General features: G+C 35.3%; 3 protein-coding genes across 6 annotated transcripts; 1 reads left to right on the plus strand and 2 right to left on the minus strand.

Moving 5' to 3' along the window:
* Positions 1 to 611: 611 nt before the first annotated feature.
* LOC106087909 (protein MMS22-like) lies at positions 612 to 6,685 on the minus strand. Of its 3 annotated transcripts, XR_001221356.2 has the most exons (6): positions 6,339 to 6,685; positions 5,649 to 6,274; positions 5,104 to 5,484; positions 2,854 to 5,039; positions 2,730 to 2,770; positions 613 to 2,663 (listed from the first exon to the last, which is right to left on the minus strand). XR_001221356.2 is itself a non-coding variant. In XM_013253116.2 (4 exons), exons 1-4 carry the CDS (start codon positions 6,635 to 6,637, stop codon positions 2,956 to 2,958), a joined length of 3,390 nt encoding a protein of 1,129 aa, XP_013108570.1. In that variant the 5' UTR covers positions 6,638 to 6,685; the 3' UTR covers positions 612 to 2,955. The 3 variants fall into 3 exon arrangements, 1 of the variants encoding a protein (XP_013108570.1); XR_009397987.1 differs by having other exon boundaries at positions 612 to 2,663; positions 2,730 to 5,039; XM_013253116.2 differs by having other exon boundaries at positions 612 to 5,039.
* Positions 6,686 to 8,137: 1,452 nt separating this feature from the next.
* LOC106087899 (cell division control protein 45 homolog) lies at positions 8,138 to 10,808 on the plus strand. The gene is made up of 2 exons (XM_013253103.2): positions 8,138 to 8,673; positions 8,895 to 10,808. Exons 1-2 carry the CDS (start codon positions 8,335 to 8,337, stop codon positions 10,296 to 10,298), a joined length of 1,743 nt encoding a protein of 580 aa, XP_013108557.2. The 5' UTR covers positions 8,138 to 8,334; the 3' UTR covers positions 10,299 to 10,808.
* Positions 10,809 to 15,205: 4,397 nt separating this feature from the next.
* On the minus strand, positions 15,206 to 17,665 carry LOC106087901 (mitochondrial tRNA-specific 2-thiouridylase 1). 2 transcript variants are annotated; one of them, XM_013253107.2, is made up of 5 exons: positions 17,282 to 17,665; positions 16,400 to 16,565; positions 16,095 to 16,279; positions 15,803 to 16,029; positions 15,206 to 15,746 (listed from the first exon to the last, which is right to left on the minus strand). In XM_013253107.2, exons 1-5 carry the CDS (start codon positions 17,355 to 17,357, stop codon positions 15,237 to 15,239), a joined length of 1,164 nt encoding a protein of 387 aa, XP_013108561.1. In that variant the 5' UTR covers positions 17,358 to 17,665; the 3' UTR covers positions 15,206 to 15,236. The 2 variants fall into 2 exon arrangements, with proteins under 2 accessions (XP_013108561.1, XP_013108562.1); XM_013253108.2 differs by lacking the exon at positions 17,282 to 17,665 and adding an exon at positions 16,858 to 17,272.
* Positions 17,666 to 17,757: the final 92 nt, after the last annotated feature.

Here is a 17,757-nt window from a genome sequence, read left to right on the forward strand (position 1 = left end):
AACGAGATCAAAGTCAAATCTTGAAGGGCAATCTTAAACAATCTTATACATATTACTAATAAAGTGTTTTCTTTTAAACATTAATTCAATAAATGAGAACAATAAGTTACTTTAAGTTTGAAGCAAATCGAAAGAGAAAAAGAATCCTGTTTTGGAAAGAGTGTGTGCCTTTTGATTAGTGACACTTTTAAATAGCTCATATTTAAAATAGAAAAAGAACTGCAGATTATAGAACATCGTTTACAACGAATATCATTGAACATATATATATATATACATATACATACATACATATTAAATTAAATGTTGATTTTATAAAAGCATATTCTTTTTTAACGCTCCCCCATTCCTCGAATAATTGAATTGCGAAATTATTTACATATTATGATAATATACAATTTTTACATGCTTAGATACATATAACATACATATTTTTACAACACTTGCTACAATGTGTATTTACAACAAAAATGTTTATCAAACATTCCTCATAAGCCTTAAAAAAATTACTAAAAATTGGCTTTAAAAAAATTGTTATATTTTTGATAAGTTCAAGTCAATTGTCGAAAACAAACACTTTTTTCTTTGTATTTTATGTAGATCATGTTTATTCAATACTTAAGACTATGCATATTGTCTATACATATACATATATAAAAAAAAAACGAATAATAAATTTTAAGATTATACCCCTGAGTTTGAGTGTTATTTTTTAAGCATGTATTGCAGTAAGCATCGTATCCCAGTTATTAAAATTTTAAGTGGTTTGTTTGATTCCTTTAGAATTATTTAGACAAAAGGAAGATTAAATTCTTTAAGACGTATTTTGCAGCAGTTTTATGCAAGAAGCATACTCATTTATTCATTTTATTAAATTTTTTCAGCGTTTTGGACCCCCGCCACAATCACTTTTTAAGAGTGCGCTCTATTCGTATTTGATGTACATAAGACAAGTCTTATGAATACAGAAACAGACCGTTCATATGACATGTCTGATCATGTATTAGCAGATTAATTAAATTAAACATTTGAAACGATGTAGCATTTATTCGATTAATTGACGACCATTTTCGTTATGTTGGAGTAATCGTTGAAACTGAATTTTTAAATAAACGATTAATTGATTATTCCAAAAATACAAATAAATGTACACCCCAGTACCCACCACGCTGGATTCTGCTGGAAACGTACACATATTGGGCTAAAATATATGATATTTCTTCCACTGATGCAGTAGAATTTAATTCTCAATAAATATCTACTGCATCTTCTTAACTGTACCGTGTCTGTCTGTACATAACGTCCACGAAGGACTCAGAACTGTTGATTCAGTGATCCGATTAAACGATTAATTTATAAAAGAGATTTGGCTTATAGACGATGAAAGCGTTTTAAGTCTCCACAGTTACATGAAGACTATCGAGCACTCAGAACTGTCGCCAAAAGATACACCGAGGCAACTGATTCGAAAAGAGAGTGGAAAACAATACGAGAAATTGGCGTTGGTTCTACCCATCCAGTCGAAATTGATGCTGATCCAGATGAAGTGAATGCTTATTTTCTAAACTGCACAGTGAACGTTGAATATAAATCTTAATGTACAAAGAAACACATCAACTGTTTTATCGAATGCACCAATATTTCCTGAATTCACAACTTTTGAATTTGCATGTGCTCAGCCTATTGATGTATATGGGGGCTGATGGTTTGGATGACTTATTGTACATCCAAAATTCATAAAATGCACTTTACCGTATATACTGCCTTATAGTACCCACTTTTCCAACACTATATTGACTACAAGCATATATCCGTTCGGATAGAAACATTCAAAAGTGACACCAGTGCCAAAATTAAAACATGGAAATGACTATCGCCCAATATCCATTCTGCCATTCTCATCAAAGGCTTTTGAGAAAATAACCCATAAGTAAATAAGTACATACTTAAATGAGTCCCCCCTGTTATCCACCAAACAGTCTGGTTTCAGGCCAAGACATAGCTGCATCACCGCTTTAATCGATGTTACCGAAGACATTACATCAAATATTGATGATGGACAAGTAACATGTCTAGTACTGTTGGATAACTCAAAAGCCTTCGACTGTGTCCATCATGATGTACTTTGCTGAAGCGCTATTTTAATTTTTCCGACTCTGCTGTGTTATTGATAAAGAACTACCTCTACCTGAGATTTCAATCTGTTGTAATTAAAGACCTAATGTTCAAATCTCTGCAATTGAATAAAGGTTTACCGCAGGGACCACTGGAACCACTGCTTTTCTGGACGTACATAAGTGACCTTCCACCCCGGCTCACATATTCCTCTATACACATATATGCCCATGATGTCTAGCTCTATCTGAGCTTTCATAAATCTGACATACCTCAAGGATTTCTCAAAATATATGAAGATTTGGATATTGTTTCTAGATGGGCTCATGGAAATTATCTGCATACAGACGCAAACAAATCGAACTGTCTCTTAATTTCAAATCGCAACCAGAATATATTTTGTGGTCCCTGGTTACAATCGGGACATATATCCTACACGTTGGTATCAACACTTGCTCTATAGGAATTGAGGCGGCTGCATCTGCCGGATCGTAATTGAGCCAGAATTACTCTGGTTTGCTGGGGGAGATTGACTTTGTTGCAAATTGCTGTGGCATGTGAGGAGAATTTGTAAGAGCTGTTAAATGTGAAACCACGTATTTTGGGACACTTACATGCAAATGTAGCCCAATATCAAAATCCGTTCTGTGAAATCCTTATTTGGGATGTTTAAAAAATTAAAAACAAAAATGGTAAAAAATTATTTTTGATATTTAAGAAGAAGGATTTTCTTTATACCATATAGGTTCTAAAATTACGTAAAAAGACAACTTAAAAAAAAATATGAAATAACTTAAGAACATAAGGACAACACATGTATACACTAACAAATAAGTTATTTTATAACAATTTTGATTTAGCCTGTTTTATACATAGTTGAAGTTTTTGCAAACAAGTTCGTATACGATTATCTTCGCCAGCGCCACGTTTCTGTTCAACTATTTTTATTTCATCCATTAAAAATGGCATAATATCCTCGATGGTTTCAAATGAAATGGCACAAAGTTTCATCAGCAAATCAAAGTAGAAGAATGTATAATAGGATAAATGTTTTTTGGTCAAAAGACGCAAATGCTCCCTGATCAATTCCTTCGACTGTAGGGAATTCTGATAGACAGGACTATTAAACAAACGTTTGAATAAATCCAATAGTAAATGGCGGCTGGGTACAATTTCATCGACCATCATAATATGTTCTAGAGTAGCAAAGCTACATCCTTTTAGGAATGTTTGTAGACGACTGGTGGCATTTACATCATTGGCGTTCGTTGTAATGGAATCAACAATTTCTTGATAGATGCTAATAACCAAGCAAGCATTTGGATCAGCTTGCCTCCGTTGAGTGGACAAAAATAAAGCAGTGAGTTTTTCGAAAACAAATAACGATAAATCGTGGTTGTCACTCTGTAGACAACTTATAAAGGGGCGAGCCACTTGCTTGACATTGGTGGAGATTTTAAAATGAGGTGTCCATTTTTGTATTAGATCCGATAGAGTTTTGTTAAGGTAGGCATCCGATTTGAAATTTAAACGCCCTATTCCTTGTACCAGGACAGGCCATATTTTATGTACCAGTTGAGCCAACTTTCCCTCAGGTGGTTTACCCATTTGAATGCTGAGAGGTAAAATGTATCTGGTGATGGCTATGTGAAAGAAGCATGTTATCTTTGAATTGACATAAACTATGTGTGGACAATTGAAAATGGTTATAGCCAAGAAGCTAAAAAAACGAAAAATCAATTCTGACTTTTCCAATTTAAGATCCGTATTTAGCCATTTTTCGAAATTGCGTACATAAGCGTTGAAGTTATTTGCTATGGTATTGCGTTTTGTTTCATCAGAGGTAGACTCATAAGTTTTACCCACTGCGGCTACAAATATGCACAAAGGTTCCTTCGCTTTCAAAAGCTCTTCGGGTTCTATGTTGGTCATACATTGAAATTCCTCCAAATTGACCACGATTTTAGTCAATTTAACAACGTCTTCATTGCTTGACGTCAACACCACTAAACTTCTGAGCCAAATGTGCATTATTGTTGTATGATCAATCAATGATTTGCGCTCTGATTCCAAAACTAGCAATAGGAATTGTGGTACAAAGTAGCGATTTGAAGGCTGTTGTTCAGTGAAGTAAGCAAAAAGCTTTTGGAAGTTTTGCGTATCCGTTACAGCAAATGAATGCACACAAAAATCTGAGGCCAAAATCGGCAACCAACGGCTGAAGTTAGTCATATATTGTTGCTTAACAAACGGAAGAATCGAGGTGTTGAGTGCCTTCATTAGATTATTGTTTGATTCGAGAAAAAGCTCGCAATGTTGCATTTTTACAAAGATCAAGTGTAAAGCTTCTAAAGTCCGTTCTTGCTCTACGGGGGTACAATTGTTCAAGAAATCTGGTATCCAAGGACCCACCAATAAACTCTCTCCTCTTTGAAAGGTATCTGCATGGTCAAATATATCCAGTAGTGTGTCAGCCAAAATTTTTGACACCGCCAGGTCATTGCGTATGGCAGTCAACTGCTGCAGTATTTTTGTAATATAATCCGTCAAATCGTATTGGTTTTCGGCAAATAAAATCCACAAAGCCATATGCCCTTTAGCAACAGCCACTTGCTTGGGTGCGGTCACTTTATCGAAAGCAATTGATAAAAGTTTATCTTTCAACTTGCCCGACAAATCACTAAAGTCGCCACATAAAGCCAAAACTAGGAACAGCTCAATTAGATGATGAATGCCTGTTTCGTTAAGGGCTAAAAATTTCTGCGCACTGAATTTCGCGTAAATGCGACCCAATAACTTCTGGGCCTGATGATTAGCCTGAATGGTCAGTAATTTTTGCAAACTCTTTCCCATAAGTAAAACAAAAAGGGTATAACTGCTAAGGTTGGCATCAGGAGGTTTGTTTAAAAGATTTCGATATTTTTCTGGGGAGAATTTCATCCAATTTAATTTAAATATAAATTATAGTTTTTTGTTTCACTAACTTACCGACATAGGCTCGACCACTAGCGCATGATACTGCTAAATTTGAAGGAGCTGCCCCAGCAATGTAGAAGGAGGAATTTAATTTTTTGTGAAAGTGTTCCCATAACACCATAGCAATATTAACTTTTGGCTCCCACCATTCGAGCAGAACAGGTGTCAATAGGCCAATATATATACGTAAGTGTTCTTCGTTTGGGTTTGCATTGAGAAAGTGTTGAGTTATGCGCTCACAAAATTCATAGTTTTCTTTGCTGGTAGTTAAGGGTCTATGGTAGCTCGGGCCCTCAAATTGACCATTGGAACGATAACCGTGTAAATGCACCAATGCATTTTGTATCCAATTAAAGAATTCGCAGTAGTTAAGAGGAGTAAGAGCCAACATTTCTAAAAAAAAATAACAAAAATAGACATTGTTAAAAACATTAAATGAAAAATTATTTCCAAGTAATGTAGGGCATATTGGCAATGTTAATTACACAATCTAAAATAATTAATGCAAAAAGAAATAATTAATGAAATTCGAGTTACTCAGTATTGTTAATACCTACCCATATTATCTTTAATTTTCAGCATTGCTCTATTAAACAGATACCAACAAGTTATATATTCCCCTTCTTGTGTCTTTAATGTCCATTTCTCAAGCGCAAGTTGTAACAATAGCCACATTTCTTTGACACAAGTGCAAGGAAATGCGGAGCTAAACATATATTCTGCGGTGCGTTTTTTTGAAAAGTGAAATATAGAACACCCAAGTAGTATATCAATAAACTTTTCCAGCTGGTTTATTAGCAAGGAACTATTTTCATTGCTACTTTCTGCCTCATTGCAATCAATAGTATTTTTGCACAATGCGTATTTTTGCAAAATACATACATCTAAAAAAGTCCACTCCAACAGCCCATGTAGTAAATGATATGCAGAAATATTACAGTCATTGCCCTTGGAGCTGTTGGCGAAGTAAATACATTTCAGTGTATCCATTTGTACACAATTGCTAAGTAGGGACCTAAGTCTCTTTAGGTGAGGCTGCAACAAGGGCCACTGCTCGGGATGTGTAGTATGAAGAACAATATGCAATAGCAATGTTATGTGATGTCTACGTTGATAGTAAGAAGATTCCCCACAGTTACCTAATATACCATTAAGGCTGGCTATCAAATATTGAACATTCATGCTGTAAAAATAAGTATGGTTTACCAAAGTGCTTGATTAAATAAATATTGAAATTGAATACCAACCAAGCTTCTCCAAAGACAAATCCATTAACGGCACCAATACTGAGATGCTCTTTTTGAAATTCATATTTTGTCAGCGTTATCTCCTCAACTGCCTTATTGTTAATGGAACTGTAGCTTTGAAGAAAAACATTTTTAACAAAGCCATCCGCTGAGAATTGTGAGTTCATGGAATCTTCGCCCTGACACTGTAGTTCTGGTATTATTTCATTGACCACACCTTCATTGGGCATTTGGGTGGGTTCTATGACCATGGACAATATATCATCGTCTTCATCAGTTTCAAATAAATCAAAATCCATACTACTGCGGCAAAGCTGTTTCTTTTCAAAAAAAAATAATATCAAACTTAAAATTATAAATATAAACAAATAGAAAACAAACAGCTGATTAAGCCCGCCTTTGGGTATACGTTCAATTAGTGACAGCTAAATTGCCACTAAACACAGTATACACTTAAAAGGGTAATGTCACTCAACACAGTGTTCACTTAAGAGATTAAACTGAATATTCGTTCAGCTTTTCGAGCGGAATGCTGTCAAACTCTATATAAAAAAAGTTCGGCGAAACCTTGGCTAAAAATAGACGGAAAACTAGTACTCTGCTTATAGTAAGGAAAATGCCAAAAAAACATTAAGGTGGCAACACTTAAAATTATTGCCGGCATCATTTTTATTTGGTTCAATGGTACTTTTTCCTTTATTTATTTGAGAAAAAATATATAAAATAAAGAAAACAATAAGTGCAGATAAAGAAACGTGTTTTGGTTTGGAAACAAAAAAATATGTGATTGCTGTCAAATTTCTCTTGCGAAACAATTAAAAATTTCAGCGGCTATTCCGAAAGCAGAATAAAATTCCAACTCTTAGTCTGTGTTTCTCATTCTCCTCTTACAATTTATCGTATCGATATTCTTCTGGTTAAAGCCTAGTACTGACTTCGACTTTTCGCCCGAAAATCAGTGTTACCGTTCTCTGGTAGGTTCTTATCAAAATTGGTAGGTTTTTATTCTCTTGGTAGGTTGGTAAGCTGACCTCATATTTTGGTAGGTTTTGGCAACACATAAATACCAAGTCAATTATTTAAAAAATCGTCGGGGATAACTTAAAATTATTTCACTTCTTGTCGCCGTTGTGTACAAAATCGCGCCATTTTTCATTGTTTGTGTGTGACATGGTTCTTAACTATAATACACACACGCAACCAAAACTCGTTGACAGATAGCGCACTTCGCGAGAAAAAATTGTATTCAGCTGTTTACGGTAATTATGTCATAGTTAAGAACCATAATTCACACAAACAACGAAAAATGGCGCGAACCAATAACATACTTTAATTCAGAGTAGTAGCAATCATTGGTTTTGGCAGAAAGTGCAATCAATATTTTGTTGTTGGGCAACTGCCACTACTGTAAATGAATATATCTTGGGTTTAAGTTGTAAAACAAAGTTTATTTTTAAAACCACTTTGACATTTCAAAGTAGTTTCGTTGGGGGTACTTCAAGAATACTTCTATTCATTTTGGCAATATTTTTTAATTTTAAATAAAATTTAATAAAAAAGAAAATATTTTAGTGACCTTAAAGATCGAAGTATTTACCTTTGGAATCATACTATAAACAGCATTATTATATAAATTTTTATACAATATTACATTTCTAAAAAATGGCTCAAGCTCATATTAAGGTGTGGTCGATCCATGATGTAATATTACATGCGATGCTGCGAATAATCTCAGTGTATTTTATGTTCTTCTTCTACATTAAACATGCATTGAACATACTCTTTCCCGCTAAAAACACTCACAATGTGGATCTCATTTCGCCATCGCCACTATTTGCAAGAATAATACAAATAAAAACATAAAGCTTACTTGAAACATGCATAAAACTTGAAAATGCATATAAAATAAAGTGAATTGACCAACAACAGCCAACGAAAATCCACTGACTACGACAAATAATTTTTTTTCTACTGATCGACACCTAACAACAGAATAATGTTTATTCAAGACCTTAGAGATTTTTATAATCGTTTGATTGGCAAAAGAATTTTGATTATTGTTAACTATGATATAGACGCCATATGTGCCAGTAAAATACTGCAGGCCCTATTCAAATATGATCATATGCTGTACTCTGTGGTCCCCATAATGGGCATGGCTGGATTACAGAGAGCCTACACGGAACATCAGGGCGATGTAAAATTTGTGTTGTTGTTAAATTGCGGTGGCTGTGTTGATGTAGTTGAACTGCTGCAGCCTGAGGAAGATGTGACATTTTTCATATGCGATGCTCATCGCCCGTTGGATGTGTGCAATATATACAGTGATCGGCAGGTGAGAAGGCATGATATAAAGAGAAGAATGTGGTAATCAAATCAAAGCAACAACCATTTTTTGCCTATTCGTGTATTAGGTATGCAGGGGAGACAGGAGACCAATAGGCAATTACACCCTTACTGCTCTAGAGAGTTGTAAAGGCTCTTTACTGTTTATTTGTTGAAGATTTTAACTCAAAGTTTTATTTATAACAAAACTTTTTTATTGTCTATTTACAGGTTTGCATACTGGGTGATCCAACGTTGGAAGAAAACATACCTCCCTTTGAGTCTATATTTTGTGAATCGGACGATGAAGACGAAGATGATGATGACGATAATGAAGACGAAGATGATGAGATAAACGACAGTGGAGCTGGCGAATCGGATGCCGAAAATGAAGATGGCAATGCTCGCCCCGAACCTCCTAAAAAACTAAGCCGCATGGAGAAACATGAGCAACGTATTCTTAAGCAGCGGCAACGTCGTGCCTGGGAAAATGAACGCGATCGCATAATGTTTGAGTATACACAGTACAGCTTTTATGGCCGCTCATCAGCACTCGCCATTTTTGAATTGGCTTGGAAATTGTCTAAAGACAATATGGATTTGCTATGGTGGGCCATTGTGGGCATAACGGAGCAATTGATATTGGGTAAAATTGAAAGTAGTGCCTACACCTTGGAAATAGACAACATACAATCACATGTGTCACGTTTGACCCACAAAATTAATGACCAAAGTAATTTGAGTGCATCGAAGATAAATTTTGAAAATGATTTGCATTTGGTTTTATATCGACATTGGACTGTTACAGAGTCAATGCGTTATTCTATGTACGTCGCTTGCAAGTTGAAGCTGTGGACCCTTAAGGGTGAAAAGAAACTGCACGAATTACTCGTAGAAATGGGTTTGCCATTGATACACGCCCGTCAAATGTATACCTCCATGGATCTGGTTTTGCGCCAAGAGTTCTATTCCATGGTCGAGGGATTGGCTGAAAAATATGGGATACCCGATGTCATTTATGGCTCATTTACACTACAATATGGCTATCGCAATCGCTACTCGGCGGCCGATTATGTTTATGCTTTGTTGGCCATATTGGAATCGGTGAAAAAGGATAAAACACCTGAAGATTGTTTCCTAGAAGCCTTAGATGGACTGGGACGTAGCCACAAAGATATACTTAATGCCGGTATAGAGGGGTCAAAGCTATTACATCAGGCCATTTTCAAACAAGTACAAAGTAGTTTAGAAGCCCACCAGGTGCATTCGACTGGGTCATTTTTCTATTACATACTAAATGAGGAAAATACTTTCTTTTCCTATCCCTACGGCCTAAGCATGTTGGCAAAATTTCTGTTACATGGTCATGTGGCAGTGTCAAGAAGTCGCCAGGCGCCGGATCTACCCATGATTGCCAGTTGCCCCATCGATGCCGAGAGGGGTCTTTGCCTGTTGGTGGGTATACCACCAGTGCGTGAGAATTCACCTAAAAATTTCTTTGGCAAAGCATTCGAGCAGGCTGCCCAGAAATGTAATGCGGCAATTTTACAAGATCACTTTGAATCTTCACTTATACAGATACGACAGAATGATTTGACTCGTTTCCTAGATGCGTTGACCGTATTGCTTACATAGTTATCTAAAGAAGGTTTATATTGTTAGTTCTGAAGTATAGTTTTAGCTTTTAGTAGTATTTATGTATTCCATTTTCTAGTGTCTTACGATTTAAAATAGTAAAAAAAACAAACAAAATACAAAATTTAACACATTTTTTATATTAGTGGTTTCTTTTACAATAGTTAAAAAAAATTAAAAATGTGTTACCTTTTCTCTTCTTGTTGTAACTTTCATCATAGCTATACATACATAGATTCTAAAACCATAATTTGTATACATAATTTTTCGAGTTTTTATGTTTTAATGTTTATACAAATTGTTGTAAGATCTTCTAAATAAGTTATTATAGGACACGGAAATAGAAATAGCCACATTGTTAATACCTACATATATAGAATAGACATATGATATGCAACAAATTAACAATAAATAATAGTTTTTAAGTTTTTAACAGCTATAATTACAAAAAAACAATCATTAATTATTTTCATTTCAAATACATCGAAAAATAATCATCTCCAGCATAAAGCTATTTATTTTTTATTCCATGAGGCAGTGTAGATGGCATCTGTTATTGGCTAATTGCGCTGACTGAGCCTAATCGGTTAATAGGACGAAATCAAAAATGGAGCCGAAACATGTAAGCTGGAAAATGAGTTGTCAAAAACAAAAACTTATTTACTTTTATTTGTTCATTTTCAGTTTTTTCTTTCAATTATTTTATTCTGGTCGATCGCATTGTAGTATCAGAAGGGACACAATTGTCCAAGTGTGTCTATTTAAAAAAAAACTGCCACTCTAACCTCATTCGATAGTTGGCACCATTATGGATAGACGGACTATCCTTTGGTGGAAGTTATAAAAATGCTGTTCCCTAGTATACTAAAATCGAATTAATATGAGAAAAGTTAAAATTCTTAAAGCTTATTTAACGCCCAATTTTGCAACCATATTATATGAGGACTTAAACAAACGACCACCTTTCATAAATATGTAACTATTTGCAATAACGTGAGATGTTTGGCCCTGTGCACATCTACACATTACATTTACATTCGCAATAACGACAAACCGATGTAATTTTACAGTTATAGAGCTGCGTGTAATTTTGCGTCGCCGTATGGCAAAAAACATGAACGAAGACAACACAGGGTATGGCAAAAACAAAACGTCATATGACGAAGACGTATTGTTAAAGACAGGCATGAAACGGGAACTTAAAGGAAATAGAGTATAGCAGAATAATTGTGCAAGCAGACCATTAAAGAATGCAGTATAACGGGGAAACATACATATAAGAATATCGAAGATGCTGTAAGTATGAACTTGGGTGAGAAGGATATACACTGTAGATCAAATGCATGTTACTGCCCCATGCAGGCGGTAGGAACAATCCTTATTTAAAATTGAAAAAATCAACTGCAGATATCACTACAGATACAGTTTCCCAACGTATTGGCCACATAATTGGGTGTACTTCTCGGAATTTATAGACGGTTGAGTACTCATTGCCACTGCCCTGCAACGCATAGGCTTATGATGAACAAATTTTTTTCAATCCCATGGCAGCCTGATGTATGTATCGGATTGACCCGATGGATTCCCTTATCGGCAAGGGCTGCTGCCTCAGTTACTATACACCACTGCAACATTTTTCTTGTCTGGATTCTCTACAGCCACATAGCCGACACGCCGTTCTTGACTAGACTTGATATGACAGACAGGAAGGAACTTCATCATTCCTATTGGCTCCCATTATGGGTAAAGGCATTAGATCTCTTCCTGTTTGGCACCACACTGCTGTTAGTTTTACCCATAGACGAATATCAACTGGATGTCTTTTCGTCCTCTTTGAAAATGGCTTTGAGTTGCTGCGATTGAAAATCTGACGTTTTATTTTGCTTCTTTCTTTGTTAACAGCAAAGCGTAAACATTTTTTTTTGTTAATTTACTTCTGTTTTTCAAAGTTTTGTGTTCTCTCATTTATTATTAAATTATTGCGTCCATCCGTCTCTATTCTTTGCCAGAACACAAACAAAAGTCAAACATCGACACACAACAAAGACAACATCATTGAAATATGGGTTGATTGGTGCCCATTTCGTGAGCATTTAATTTCATTGGCAATTAATTGAAACGAAATTTGTATTGGAGCAGCGACATGTTGCTACTTTTTTGCTTATAGAACTCAGTACCACTTCGAGGGAATGTATTCGCATTTTCTTTGTCACCATTTTTTTTTATAATGCGTTTTGACAGTTGTTCGGCCGAAAAGGCGAAGTCAGTAAAGAATGGAGCAAAAGAAAAAAAAGTAATTTTCAAAGAGAACGATAAGATATTTAGTTGATATTTGTCTATGATGTGGATCGTAGATGTTTATATTTTTTCGTTTTTTTAGTTTTCCTCAACCGAAGCTGCAAGAAATTAAAGAACCGGTAAAGTCACATTATTGAAGATGATTTATTGCTTCTATATGTACATATTTAAAAGTAAAGAGGGTGACTGAGTACTGACTGATGTTTACACATAAGGGGATGTAAACGCTGTAACTCGGTATCAAGCAGTTATGCGAAAAGAGTCTTTATAGCTGTTGGTTTAAGGACAGGAAAAATCGTAGGTCCGTAAAAGTTCATGGCGAAACAATTAAAGGTGGTATCATTTGTACAACAACCACAAATCATATGGTGCAATCCGCCATCTTGCAATCAAGCTGATCGACGTTTTGTGTGGGTGTGTGTACAAGAGCTAAGAATATTTGCGAGGGAGAAGATGACAACAAAGAGGATACAAACAATGATCTGACATCTTGATACCGTCAAACCTGGCCGGTTATTAGCAGCTGTTCGCGTGAGACCATCTTTTTAAATCCACCTTGGTAATGCTCCTTGCTCCATACAGGTATGTATGTATGTGTATAGATCCTACAGTGGGAAAACCCGATTTGATTAAGATTTAACTTTATTGCCGTTGATTAGAAAAACTGTAAAAATGTCTCTAATCATCATATCAAAAAAAATCAGCCTAATTGCCAGGAATTAATTCAATTCAATTCACATTTATTACCTCTCAAAAATATATACAGGGTGGCTGATGAATATTGCTACAATGATGAATATTGCTACATTTTTTTTTCGGTGTATGGAATACATTTTTCTTTTATTCATGTTAAATTAAATTATTAAATTAATTATTAAATTATTATTAATTAAATTAATTAATTAATTAATTAAATTAATTATTAAATTATTATTATTAAATAGAAAAAAAGTTATTACATTTTTTTTTGGTAGCGGCTTTCATCAGCCACCTTGTATGTCAAAAAGATCTTATAAGAAGAATAGCATAAAGGCTAAAAGATAATATGACATTTCATTATAACAGTGATGTATTGTATAAAAATATGGTTGCCATTTTCGACTTTTCGAAAACAGGTTGTTGTTGTAGCAGTATGTTGTACACTGAGGCGCCAGCCCTTGCCGATGAAAGACTCCATCGGGCCAATCCGGTACGTACAACCGTCTGACACGGGATTGTGTTTTTGCTTCATCTGTTTCATTTTGGATAAACATTTGACGGCTGAAATGTATTTTATGGGGTAGTTTGCAAAAAATCTAATTTTTGGCATACCCCCAAATCTTGACCCCAGGAACCCGAAGATGAAGCCCGTTTTTGGTGGGGCCACCCTAGTTTCGACAAAAAACCCCCTTTGGGGGAAGTAGTCCAAATGAAAGGTATTGATTAGTAGATTACGAATATGCAAATGTCCAATTGTTATTGTTATTTTAAATAAAACTCTATTTGCCTTCCAAAGTTGAAAAAATGTCCCCAAGGCCCGAGTCCCAAAAACGGGGTTCATATTCGTCTTTCTGGGTTCATTTTATTTTTCCCTAGTTACAAATTAACACCCAACACGCTGGATTTTATGATTTTACCAGTAATCTGACTTCAGCCGAGCTAGGATTGATGCCAATGTGTTGGATGTTAATTTGTAACTAGGGACCATACGCCACTAGTTTAGCTGTCCAGCCAATCTTGCTCATCCTGAAAGCAGATCCCTGTGGACGCACCCAAACTTAGTCGCAGATTTGGTAAATCTGGACACTTTTAACAGAACCCAGTAGAAGATTGGATGAAACAAAACACACTGCTACAACAAAAAAACATGGCAACCGGTTGTAAGTACCGGATTGTCCCGATGGAGTCCTTCATCGGCAAGGTCTGCCGCCTCAATGAACAAAACACTGCTTAATATAAAAAGGGCCAAAAACAATTTTTCCCAAAATGTTTTTTTTTTCTATTCTGGAAAATGTTAGTTGCAACTGCCCTCACAATATAAGGTGAATACAATTGCAAAACAGGGATTTTTAACGATTTCAAGAAAAAAGACATGATGTCAAGTTTTTCCTTCTCCTGTAAAGAAACAAGCGTTTTTGTGTTATTCTGCAAGACAAATGCCATGTGCACCTTGCCTTAAAATCTCAATAGCAAAAAACAGAGTTATAACAAAAGACCTATGTAAATGTTTTTATTTTTTTCCTCTTTTTGTAAAGTAATAAAAAATCGAGTTAGGCCCTTTTTTTATTAAGCCATCGATATGTAGGTATTTAAGGGCCCTTGTAGCGGAGTTGGTAGCAAGACATGATAAACCGTAAGGGGTTTGTGGGTTCGATTGCCACCCAAGGCTTTGGTCTATCGTTTGGTTTCACAATGGACAAGAATCGTTTTAGTTCCAGACTTCAACTGCCATTATAAACTCACCTGTTCCACAAAAGTTTAGGTACTCAAAGTTCTGCATAATATTAATGTTAATTTCCGTAACGCTTTATAAAGTCTTAATGATTAAACTGCTTTTTGTACCGATGAACATATACTAGTCTGAGGAACTTTATTTTACACCTACTAAAATTCAAAATATTGTCTCCCAATACTTTTCGGTTACCGCTTTGATTTTATTCATTAATTTTCCATAATTTCTCTTGTTTGAGGTTTAGCTTTAAAATTTCTGGCACTTAATATTCTCGCAGAACCTATACAATCAGTATCACTATAAAACACCGCATATTGTCCTGGGGTTATGGCTCGCAAGGGCTTGTCAAGTTCTATAATTAAGTCTTGAGCGCTCTTTGCAGATTGTCTTCGATAAATACTACAGTTCACCAAAGGTTTTGTATGCTGAAAACGAAAACGACACTTCAGCACACCATTGATTGTTTGTTCAAATGCATTTGAAGAAAACCAATTGGCATTTGAGGCAATAATTTGGTTGGAATATAAGGCAGGATTTTCATGACCAGCAGCTACATAAATGGTGTTGTTTGTAACATCTTTTTGTGCTACATAATAAGGTTTGAGAAAGGAGTGAAGGCGGCAGCGTTGCCCTATGGTCCATTGGTGAATGCCTTCGTGATGACCCACCACTAGATTAGTATCAATATCAACAAAATCGCCTGGTTTGGATTTTATATACTACAAAAGGTTTATATTAATAGTTAGTTTTTCTTTCTCCTACTTGTTTGTCTTACCTCTTTTATGAATTCCTTGAAATCTCTTTTACCCACAAAACATAAGCCAGTACTCTCTTTTTTCTGTGTCAATCGCTCTAAACCACACTTTATGGCGAGTTCTTTAACCTCAGCTTTCAAAAAATTGGCTAAAGGAAACATTGTTCTCCTTAAGGTATGCCGTTTTATGCCTGAGAGAAAAAAGGTTTGATCCTTAAATGTGTCCTTTGGTATAAGTAAACGTATATCTGCAAGAAATTAGAATATTATGAAAACATAACCACCATCATATCATTTCATTGGAGCAACAAACCTTCATTCTGCTGATACTTTTCCAAAAATGGCCCAAAGTTTGTTTTTGCATAGTGACCGGTAGCAATAGCATTATTCTGCAGGTTATAAAGTGCATAATTATAAAACAAATCAAATTTAATATGTTTATTACACAAAATATCCGGATTTGGGGTCAGGCCAATTTCATAGTCCTCCAAAAAACTCCTGAAATAAGAAGAACAAAATCAAAGAATTTATTTAGAAGAAATGATAAAGAAATAATTATAAATTTTAATTAGACCATACACTTTTTTTAGTTCAAATTTTGTTATAATCTAAACTTACGTGAACACTGAGTTCCAATATTGTTTTACATAATTGACTTGCTTTAGTTCAATTCCCAGTTTGTTACATGCATATTCTGCGTCTAATAAATCTTTTTCGCCTGAACATCGTCCTAATTCATCGAACTCATCCCAATTTCTCATAAAGACTCCAAGTACCTCATAACCTGGAAACAGAAAAAGAAAAATCTTTTAAAAGGCGCATTTTGTTAAATGACCTGTTCTTGACATAGACTTTTCTCCTATTTTTTTTGGAAATACCTATTCTATTAACTATTAACCAAGAACGATCAAGACAGAATGAAACATTTTAACGGGAGCAAGAGCAATAAGTTAAATGAACTGTTCTTGATGTCGGACAGGCATTACCTAAATTTTTCTCATAATAGTAAATATATAACCATCTTCTAATTTGTCTACTTCCGCCGCAATTCTTACTCGATTTGGCTGAAAACTTACATGTTAAGTTCTGTTATGACTTCCAACATCTGTACAGGGTTTCGGCCGCATCGTTGCGAAAAATGATATACTTTCAGCTTTCACAAAACACACTCCGTATACGGAATAGTTGCAACTGCATTTAGACAATTAGCGGTATCGAGGGGAGAGTCTCAGTAAGAGGCCGGCCGGCACCGGCTTTTGCTTATATATGATACTCGATATGAAAACACGAGTTTTTGAAGCCTTTCACATGTTCAAAAGAGGCTTCCACAACACTAACTTTAACACTTTATATTCAAGCCCATGGATCTAGCTTATCCTTAAAGCAAGATCATACAAAAACATACTTTACTTAATTTTTCGCTAATTGATCTTTAAACTGTTATTTGTTCCACGCATTCTGCAGTTATTGCTTATCCTGGACTTGTACTCCTATGCTTACCATGCTCTTTCAGCAGAAAAGCACTGACGGCACTGTCAACTCCTCCTGATATACCAACAGCCACCTTTCTAAACATTGCCTTTTGTTAAGGATTTCATTAGTTAAACCATACGACGATTTTTTATTGGCATCCAACAACAATCTAAGTTTCTTGCCTCAGAAAACCATTCTAATGCGTTTCAAAGTGCATAATTTTTCTACAAATTTCTGCCAAACCAGGCTAAAATTAAAGCTTCGAGCAGCACACAGCTAATCGAGGGTTATATATGGTTGTGACCGATTTCAGTATCAATACTTTAGTCAAATCCAGGCGAAATATGGACTTGTTGGCATTGTTTTCGGACGATGTTGAGGCGGGCCAATTGCACAATCTATTATATTTTAATAAATTCCAAAACATTCATGCATTCACCAGGATGTGATAACGCTTCATGATGCGTTATCAATTCCCGGTGAATGGCGTTTTCACTTAATTT

Source organism: Stomoxys calcitrans, chromosome 4, assembly GCF_963082655.1.
Source record: "Stomoxys calcitrans chromosome 4, idStoCalc2.1, whole genome shotgun sequence".
NCBI lineage: Eukaryota > Metazoa > Arthropoda > Insecta > Diptera > Muscidae > Stomoxys > Stomoxys calcitrans.